At 40.1% G+C, this 10,667-nt stretch overlaps 1 protein-coding gene across 1 annotated transcript in view; it reads left to right on the plus strand.

The window, feature by feature from the left end:
- zfyve19 (zinc finger, FYVE domain containing 19) overlaps positions 1–10,661 on the plus strand; it is a gene marked incomplete at its 3' end in the record, with an annotated part of 19,809 nt that extends 9,148 nt beyond the window's left edge. Inside the window, exons 3-9 of the mRNA XM_048592858.1 lie at positions 839–892; positions 2,740–2,891; positions 4,719–4,864; positions 6,079–6,187; positions 8,224–8,421; positions 10,121–10,200; positions 10,611–10,661. Of these exons, the coding sequence (XP_048448815.1) occupies positions 839–892; positions 2,740–2,891; positions 4,719–4,864; positions 6,079–6,187; positions 8,224–8,421; positions 10,121–10,200; positions 10,611–10,661 (790 nt within the window). The remainder of the gene's footprint in view (positions 1–838; positions 893–2,739; positions 2,892–4,718; positions 4,865–6,078; positions 6,188–8,223; positions 8,422–10,120; positions 10,201–10,610) is intronic.
- Positions 10,662–10,667: the final 6 nt, after the last annotated feature.

A 10,667-nucleotide genomic window follows, 5' to 3' on the forward strand; every position in this document is an offset into this window, starting at 1 on the left:
TGATGTTGGTGTCCTCCTTGATGTTGGTGTCCTCCTTGATGTTGGTGCCCACCGAGAGATACAACTGATTCTCACTTGTCTCACTGCACACGGACAATGAGGGACACCAATTCAACTGGGACAACACAGCCGATAAAGCACAAGCCAAATAGAGACACACTGGGGAACTCCCTGGAGACCTTGTATTCCAACCTGAACTCCATCAACAAATATTGAATTAGACTCTGTGTACGAACCACTGAGAAACAAAAACCAAAAGCAACACCAACCACCCCAGCAAACTGAGGCGTATAAATAACAACGGGACAGGACACCAATGCTTCACCGGAGGCGTGCTGATGATGTTACCTAGCAGGATGATGAAATGTTTGCAACCAAACCCACCAGCTCGGTGAGCATGTCTACAGCCTCATCCACAACCTGAACTACAAATCTTCTCAAACTTTAGATGCAATTTCATCTCTGTCACCCAATTATCTTTACAGTGGCAGATGAATGATATGTGGTGGATTTTACGTTGCAGCAGCGTAGCAATTATTGTGAATGAATGCTCTAGTACAGTAATAATGCTATAGCTGAGTTGTGTTGGTACTTGTTACTGTCAGCCTACCTATGTTTCTGGTTGATTCTTCAATATATTTAGCCCTAGTGTGTCCGACTGTTCTGAGTTCTGATCGTGTCTTCATGAAGGGGAGATATTTCTTAGCAGGAAGAGAAGGTTAGCTTTCTCTGAGTCCATCCTTCAGACTTAGCAATAGTACATAAAATGTGACGATATAAAAATGGAACAGCAAGAAAGTAGAATCTTTGAAGAAAATATTTGTTCATTCTTTCACAGGTCTGGGAAACAGGACAATGCTGCAAAGTGGTCTCCACCAGAGAACTACAAAAAGTGAGTAGTCGGATAACAATTCTACATTGTCAAATTGTATTTGTTACTGTCTAGTTATAAGGGCTACCACTTCCATTATAGAACTTGAACTGGACAACCTTGAGAGAAAGGAAATTATGAACATCTGAAGGGAAAACTGAATAGTTTGCTGATTGAATACATATTCACTACTTACTTGTCTTCTGGCTGATCTGTACCTCCTGTTAACCCCCTTTTTAATATAAATCCCTGCTAAAGATTTTTCAGTGGAAATGGATGAGGGTTGGAATGCTGACAATGCTGAAATTTTGAGTGTTTTCCTGAGTGCAACAGAATATACATCCCATCCCTTCCCGCTTAGTATAACGTGTAGAATTTCTATGTAATGAATTTCTTTCATTAAAAATCGAATTGCCTTTGGTGTTCTAGTTTGTTATTTTCTATATTTGTTTGTATCCCTGTGTCTGTATCTCTGCAATGGGCTCTCTGTTGTTTCGGGAGTGAATCCGTTGATGTGGGGTTTACAGCCCCATCCCCCCTGTATCTGACTGTCCCTCTTGTGTTTAAAGTGATACAATGCTGATGGTCATGTTGATTTGTGTCTCTTTGTGTATCTCTTTGTTTCACTGTGTGTGTGTGTGTCTGTGTGTGTGTGCGCGCACACGTATCACTGCCTACAATGGGACATACTTTGTCCTGGAGGGAAGTTTTAATGAATCAATGAATGAAAAAGTAATGATGAAAGGTTCAGAGTGACTCTCGCACTCTGTCGTGCTCTTTCTTTCTTTTTTCTGTCTTTCTCTTTCTGTCTGTCTCTATTTCTTTCTCTTTGTGTGTCTCTCACTCTTTCTGTCTCTCGCTCTCTTGTGTTTAAAGTAATGCCGCCCTGCGCCACTTCAGGAAAACATTAAATTCTGTGAATCTCTCCGGTTTCACAATTGTTTCATTCTTCGAACAGTGTCTTTGGAGAAACAGAGCAGTTTTGTCCAATCACTTGCGATGTTGCCCCTGAGGTATGAGCAGAAGGAGATGAGCATACCCAGTGCTGGTCTCACATCCACTTTTTTGATTATTTTGAGAATAGGTTACAAATTCAAAGAACTCTTACAGTATGGAAACAGGCCATTTGGCCCAACAAGTCCACACCAACTCTCCGAAGAGCATCCCACCCAGACTTATCCCACCACTCTCTCCCTGTAACCCTGCATTTCCCACAGTTAATCCACCTAACCTACACATCCCTGGACATAATAGGCAATTTAGCATGGCCAATCCACCTAACCTGCACATCTTTGTGGGAGGAAACCAGAGCACCCAGATGTAAACCATGCAGACACAGGTAGAATATGCAAACCCACACTGACAGTTGCCTGAGGCTGGAATTGATTACAGATCCCTGGAGTTTGATGCTAACCACTGAGCAACCGTGCCACCCTAAATTGCAGACACTGCGACAAAATTCACCTTGTCTCCTTACAAAACCATTTGCCCTGAGGTGCCTAGATACAGTTGCAGTGGAAATACTTGATTTAATGTGTATAATGTCAATAATACTGCCCAAAGACAAATAACTGTGGGTTACATAAATACAAATAATTGTAAAAATATATTTCAGAGAGAACGCAAGCATTTCTTAACATGAGCATCTTCCACTCTGTGGACAATTGCAGTCCACAAGCTGTGTGTGTGTGTGTGTGTGTATACGCACGTGCGCACTCAGACCGACTGTTAACAGCTTCCACAAAGGAAACTCACATTTTGAAAATGCAGGAATATATAATTGGAAATGGCTATTGATGTGCTTCCCCAGTGCAATCACTCATACTGATATAGCCCCCGTAAAGCTTTCTTCTGGGTTTCTGATGTAGGCGAGTGGCTGCTCTGGAGGCTAAACAGCAAGAACAAACTTCAGACAACAAAGCAGGTAGTCAGGCACCAAGTATGAAGTATCTGGGACTGTCAAAAGAGGACCGAGCCATTGCTGAACGACTGGAGAAGTTGAAGGAAGGAACCAAATTGAGTGAGTTATTATTTTTAATCAGAACAATTTTATTGCATACAGTGGAAACCTCTCTCTTTTATAGAATTTCTGGTTGAGCCTGGAATGTACTTGTGCCTGGGTCTAAAGATTACAAGTTCCACATTAGGGTTTAAATATATGGTTTAGGCCAACGTGTACTGCTGAAAGAAAATTGCATTGCCTGAGGTGTTACAGATTGTTACATATATTATTATATTTTGCCCTGTTTAAAATATGAGGGTTTTTGAGTGTGTTGTGGTCAACATTCGTTTCCTCAATTCTGAGTTAACTGGTTAGTCAGCTGGATGGCTGGTGTATGATGCAGAATAACAGCAACAGCATGGGTTGAATTCCTGCACCGGCTGAAGACTGAAGGACTCTCCTTCTCAGCCTCTGAGTAATGATGACCCTCGGGTTAAACCACCACCAGTCACCTCTCTCTAACAGGGAGAGCTGCCCAATAATCTCATAGTATTATGATGACTTTGTTTATCTTTCTTTAGATTGGGGCTCAAATCTTGAAATCTGTATTTTTACTATTTACTGTTTATTAATGAAATGTGGCCAGTCACTTTTAATTTATATTGGTAAAGGTGATTTTGTAGCTGATTGCAAAATGATGCAACTTGTTCCCTGTGGATTGGTGAGGATGCACGTTACTGTCTAGTCTGCCCATGTCACTTTAAGGACTGATGGGTTAACAAAGATTACTTAACCTACAACACTTGTCATTTATCCTTGCTGTTTGTGGAATTTTTCTGGGAACAGCCAGTATTTTGCATTCCGTAGCATCAGTGATTAATCTTCAGAGTAGCTCATTGTCTCTGGCCCAATAGGCAATGTGGTTTATGATACAAGCCATTTTTCTTGTTTTAAAGCATTAGATATGGCAGGGAGAGGTGATGTACCCAAAACATGAGCGTCATGAGTATCATGGTCCCTGATTTCTGCTTTCACTGTGTCCCCAGTCTGTATTGGGCCCATTGGAGTCTTGCATTTGCACTTTCTCCAGTGATAATTTGTCAAAACCTGTGTAGGGATGCAATTTGTGCCCTTTACGTTGCATATCAGTGATGTTGATTACCTGCTGTTTGCCAGGAAGCTATCATAGTATCCAACATGCGGGATAAGCAATTAATAGTCTGGACGAATACAAAACACTTCAGGTAAAAAGCTGGGTTAACAGACAAAACAGACGTAAAGTAATTTCCTGAAGAATTAGTGGAAAGTTGAGACTTTATTTTTGTCTGGAGAAGTTGTTGCAACCTGGTTTATAATGTTTGAATGGAAGGTGGAAGCAACCTCAATAATTTCAAAATTACTTTCGAAAGGGGAGAATTTTACAGTCTGTTGGAGAAAATTGACCTTGGCCAGCGGCAAACTGAAGTTGCCTGCTGTAACTTCCACATGGAGAGATCTTGATGTCGAGCTTGTTTGATGCTTTTGGTAAGCAATGAAGATGTGTCTCATCATTTCAAACTACTGGCACAGACAGTGAAATATTTTAAAATGTTGTTACTGTTGTAACATTTACAAATCATCCTGAAATTGCCTCCATTCAAATTGAAACAGCCCTTGAGCTGGAACACTTCATTGACAGTGTCTGGAAAAATATTCCTCTTCGTTGCGACATTTACAAAATTCAAGAATATCATCTGGAGAAACAAAACTGAATATTATCACAACGTGAAAATTTACAGGTGATCCATTCAGACTTGTCTCCACCGGAATGCCAAATATTTTGCAACCCTTGGGTAGGGACTGAATTGGATCACTGCCTGGTTACACGTTGCTTTCCATTCCATAATGTTTTCCTTTTTGTTGCAGAATCTATAGCTTCTCAGCAGGAGATTGAATCGCGACTGGCTGCATTAAAGAAGGACCCTCTGCAACCTATACCCTCCACAGCAGAGATAGAGGGCAAGCTAGCCCTGTTAAAGGGTCAGCCACCACCTCCAAAAGCCCCCAGACCTGTAAGGGCCTAGTCCTTTCTTCTAAAAATACCATTCTAAAAATACAAGTTACGAACAGGAATTGCCTTGAGTCTGGAATGAATTTTGCTGGAGACCAAATGGAAACAGTGGTATAGTTATGTCAACGTTTTGAAATTTCCATAAATGCTGTTGCCTTTGATTTTTTTACTGAAGTTTTATCTATTGGAGTAGCGAAAGATGCAGTGCAAGCTTTGAATTGTTGATGTTTTTGCTTCAATGTTGTAAAGATTAGTTCGGAAAAATGAATTTCTCTCAGCTTCTTAAAAAATCACATTACTTAGTTTCCTAAATTGTTAAATTTGCTGAGTAATTGAGGCAAAATGGTTTCTTAATTTTGATTAATGTTGTAGGTGACAACTTTTGTCCTGCTAAGTGTATTAGGAGTTTAACCCAAGGCCAAATGCTTTAGGTGTCAGAACTTCTTACTGGTGGCAAAATTCCAGATCCTGTCTACTTTTAAATATAACCTTGCTTCCTGTGTGAAAGCTTAGAGAGATAAACACAGAAAATACTGGAGGAATGCAGCAGGTCTGGCAGCATCTGTGGAGAGATAAACAGAAGTTGAAATTGAGATGCTGAGTTTCTCCAGCATTTTCAGTGTTTTCTTTCCCTCAGATGCTGGAAAACTACAACATTTTGCCTTTTATTGAAGCTTAGGGATTCTCTGTTAAACCTCTTGGTATGATGTTCATCTGTTCACCTCTGTTGTTAGCAATCTTTTGTGCTGAAGTGTCACACTGATTGGTCAGACATAGCTCCTGAACTTCTGTAGTATTTACCCATTTCCTGTTCCAAGAATCCCATGGACTCTCCTGGGGTTAGAGTCATGCAAACAAACCCTTCGGTCCAACTCACCCATGCTGACTAGAAATCCTAAATTAATCCAGTTCCATTTGCCAGCATTTGGCCCATATCCCTCTAAACACTTTCTATTCATTTACCCATCCAGATTATCAAGTTAACGTTGAGTTGACCAGTTGTACATCAAGGACTGTATTAAGAATGTTTGTTCATTTTTACATAAAATCCATCAGTCATAACTCATAACGAAGCTTCCATCCTGGCAGTCTAAATATAGACCAATTTCACAGTGATGAAAGCATAACGTACCATATCCCAAATTCAGTTGTTTAGCCATCTGCAAATTCCTGTTGGAAGTTTAGCTGAAGTCTGTTTCTTTTTAACTGTTGTAGAGTTATCAGACTCCTGATACTAGGACTCAAACGGAACAAGCCAATGACCTCTTCAAACAAATATCAGAAGAAGCAGCCATAGACCAAAAGTACAACCCTGGTCTTAAAGGCAAGTTGTATGAAAAATCTTTTGTTCACTCTTTTCATGTGCCTTTCTTTTGGGTTTCTTGAATTCCAAAAGTTTGAGACTGTCAATGAAATGGCCACTGATAAAAGTTCTTCAGCCAGGGAATACTCAGGATTGTCAAATATGCTGCCACAGGGGTATTTGACCTCAATGTATTTAATAGGCAGCGAGATGTTATGAATGAGGGAGAAAAGAATGAAAACTCCGGCTGAAGTATGTGGGAGGAGGTTCACAGACTTGTTGGACTGAATGGCTTCTTGCTGTGCAGGTACTCTCTCATCTTTCACTAATTCTTTTCAAGAATCCTTTCTCCACACAACTTTTTTTAAAAAATTCTTTATTTTCTCTTTTGTTGATCTTAATATTCTCTGCTTGAAAATATAGCCAAGGCAGATTGCTAGCTTCCTGTCTGAAATCAAGAGAAGCACATAGAAAGAGCCAGTTTATTCTTGTTGAATGCAAGGAAAAACTGAGCCTAGTTTTCCTGATTGCAACAGTGGAGTTTTACATCCCACCCTCTGGTGAGTAAACCTCTTTCCCAATGGTCCATGCTGTTGCATGCACCATCCCATTTTAATTCTCCCTGCAGACATTATTTTTCATCAGTTATTTCATGTGAATGTGTTAGCATTCTTAATAGCAGTGTCATAGGTGCTAGCAGTCACTAGTACCTAAATGGTCATTATTCATAATTAATGGCAACCATTTTTCACCAATGAGAAGCAGTCATCACTGTTGACATTGTCATGTGATTTTCTGTCTGTTGGATAGCTGTTAGAAGCTGGACCCCTAATTATTTATTCTTGTTATTATCCTTACCACAGGAATTATTATGCCCGGTTGCAGCACCCTATTCATTGCTTTTTTTCTTTTATCAGTTAACTGGCGCAAACTTGGAAATAAAGCTTGCGTCTCTTCTGGATTGTACAGCTCAATTTTTAGGCAGTATATTTTCAGGTTGGGAAACTTTTGATTTCCTGTAACCCTCTTAATTTGCCATTGTGAAACAAGACACGTAAAATGTCGCACAGGCAATATGAACAAAGAATGGGAACACATTGCCTGCATGTGTTTATGATTATTTCCCAATCTACTGTGGTGTGATAAGGAGAGACCTATTGACATAAGGTTCAGGTACATTGTTCCTAACCATTCCTTGTAACTGAGAGCTTGTCCTGTAAAAAGTTGGATGTTGCCACAACTGGACCTCTGTGCTTAGATTCCTTTGTCATTTTGTAAATGTTCAGGGAGGATGCCGCTGGGAATCAAAATGTTTATGTAATCATGGAGAAAAATCAAAGGATGCTGCTAATACATTAGGACCTATCATGTTAATTGAACTGTTGCCCCTGTAAACTGTTTCTGCCTCTTTTTTCCTGTGGACAAGTGCACTGATGTATTGGCACCAAGTTTCACTAACGTGTTTGATTTCAGCAGACCTTGGCATTGGGTTCACAGTTGGTTGCACAATTACTATCATATCAAAGTACAGTGATTTGGGGTTTAGTACCTTGACTTCAGTGAGAAAAACTCCACATATATCATTCTATTCTTGTAATATCTTGCTCAGACAATGTGAAGCTTGTCTGTGTCACTCGCCATCATGAAAATTGAATGTCTGGACTGCGTTAGTGGCTCAAAAACAAAGCATGAAACATGCCTTAATTATCTTTGGCCACCAGCTTTCTCATTGAGTTGTACAATAATTCAAATGCCCTGCGTTGAACCAGCTTAGAGTTGTTGTGGGATGTTGCAACTGCACACCAACTATGGCCCTGCAAGGCAAAAGAAAGTCACTTTCGTTAAATCCTGATTGTGAGCTATTAAACTCCTGAAAAGAACACATATCTGAGTGTTCAGTGAGGATCATACCTTTGATTTTAATGGCTGTTGCACCAGAAGTGTGCACACATTTTCGAACCTTGTGTGACAGGTGTGTTGGCTGAAAGGCACAGGTTCTACATGGGCTAACTCACTTCCCCCAATATCTCTAAACAGTCTTTGTGTGTTGGATATAGATAATGCGATGAATGACTTGAATAAAGGAATCGATCCACGTAATTTCAACATTACCAACGATAACAGCAAACTTTTTGATGAGAAGAGTAATCTGCTCGACCAGGTGACAGCAGAGCTGAAGCAGGACAATTTGCACAAGGAACAAGTCTCGAAGATATCCAGGAGACTGGCCACACTGAAAGGAGAAGACCCAAGTGGTGAGTGCAGATCGGTTTGGATGAACATTTCTCTAGATTCTTAAAAATAAAATATTACTCTTTGTATGTGATTGCTGCTGGCAATGCTGCTTATGTCTCCCTGAGCCTATGAGGGCAAACTTTCTCTTCGGATTGCTGCAATGCTTATGGTGATGGTGTTCCCACTAAAGTATTTGAAAGGCTGAGGAATCAAATTTTTTTAATCCATTGACAGTGAAGCACAGTGAAATGTGGAGGTGCAGGAACAAAGTATTTCCACTCCCCTTATTGTTCAATTCTCCACTGTATCCAAGAGGCTATAAACTTGTGTGAGTTTAGACATTGTGTTGACAGGTCATTCTGTTGTTATGCTGTGCACTTTCCATTGGGTCATCTGGTAGAACGTAGGTGCTGTTTGCCCATTGCCCTATCCTGCATGAGTTCAACCAATCCAGCAACAACTGGGAATTAAACCTTGGGTTTACTACAAAGCTCAAGTCACAAAGACATGTAAGGAGCTACAATATCAATGTATTTTTCAATTTGTGGTGAGTTTCTAAATGAAAGCACATTCAATTATCCAATATCTGAAGCTATTGTACATGTTAATATATAGTAATTTATGACAGTTTGTATGGGGTTTATGATGCATTCTGGTATTTGTTCAATCTGTAGGTGAAGGGGATTGACCTTTCCCATTAGGTGTTGGGTCTTTGCCTTTCATGGTCAGCTGGTGGACTGCAGTGGTATCTCCCGTGAGAGGCTGACAAAATTTTCCCCTGACTGCTTCAGGGAATTAAATATCACTTATTCTGCTCTGCTTACACTACACATGTAATTCAGCTTATTGTGGAAACACTCTCCTTTACCATAGGGTAAGGAGGAGCATGGCATAGGTAAGGATGCACCTTCCTCCAGGTACTGAGAATGGTGTGAAATACTCATTGATGAGGCTGTCGGCCTGCTGTGGCCAGGCCCAACAAGCCCTGAACTTGGCCTTCAAGATTGCAAGAATGTCGTGTGCATAGCAGCTACTACCCAGATGTAGGCTTAATGATACTGTGCTTGGGGAGATGTCTTTCTAGTCATCATCACTTGGTAAGGAAGATTGTAGATAGTGAACTTGAATGCAATATACCACCATTAGCTGGCCTGAGCTCATTTTTTTGCAGGTGTTCATATTTGTATTGGGGCCTACAAATAATTGCTTCATTGTAAGAAACAAACTTTGCTCAAAGGAGGCAAGAAGTTGAAACTTTTCATGTGGCATTTATCAGAGCAAGGATGCAAGAATCAACTTGAGAAAGGAGCATCGTTTTATGCAGTATGAGAAGAGGATGCTGATTGGTCAGGACATCGTTGGCATGGAGATACATCAAGAACAGTTACCTGTCAATTTTCATTCTGATTCATCAGGATGTTGCCATAGGGATGCAGCAGAGAAGCAGAAATTTAAAACCATAATTCCTATGATTCTTGTGCACCATGTCTTAATTCATTGTACAAAAGCTGTGGTAAAATAGGCATTCACTGAATAGTGAAATTTTGTCAGTAGTGAGTTGAACATTGTTGAGTGATCCAGCATTGAGGCTGTTCTGGGTTAATGAATGTGGTACCAAGACTGCCAATGTACATTTCTGCAAATACATAAAGTCACTGATAAAAGACCATAATAAATAGATTGCAAACTCATGGATGGTTTCTACTTCTGTCATCATAGCTGTGGATGACTGGACATATGCTGAGATGGACAGTGATGAAGAAAATGAAGAGCTGCTTACCCAGCGAATTCTGAAACAGGTCTGATTTGCAATGTTTTGCGGTAATTTTTAGTGTGCCTTTAGCCCTGCAGAAGAGCACTGTCTAAACAAGGAATGAAAGATACATGAGCCAGGCAAGATTTTAAAATTCTTCTCTTTGTTTCCAAATGGGTTTGTGGTCTCCTTGCTCCTCGAGCAATACAATAATACCCTTCCCAAAGATATTGTGCACATCCCTCATTTTCATTGCTCAACCTCTTTCATTGCAAGTTAATCTAGCTAAGCTTCTATTTGAAACTTTTGAACAGCAGAATCGTTGTTAAATTTCATAAGCATTGTTAGAATAGGTACATTGTTGATCAATGATTTCTTGTAAGCTGCCAATAAAACTCAATTCCTGTTAAAATGATGATGGTCTCTGCACATTGAATGCATTGCTTATGCTTTTAGATTAATGAAGAAATTGCCCTGGATGAAGCAAGTGGTTACAACATCCCTTTAGAGCGA

The sequence above is a fragment of the Rhincodon typus genome, unplaced genomic scaffold, assembly GCF_021869965.1.
Source record: "Rhincodon typus isolate 14 unplaced genomic scaffold, sRhiTyp1.1 hic_rhity00001934, whole genome shotgun sequence".
NCBI classification, from domain to species: Eukaryota; Metazoa; Chordata; class Chondrichthyes; order Orectolobiformes; family Rhincodontidae; genus Rhincodon; species Rhincodon typus.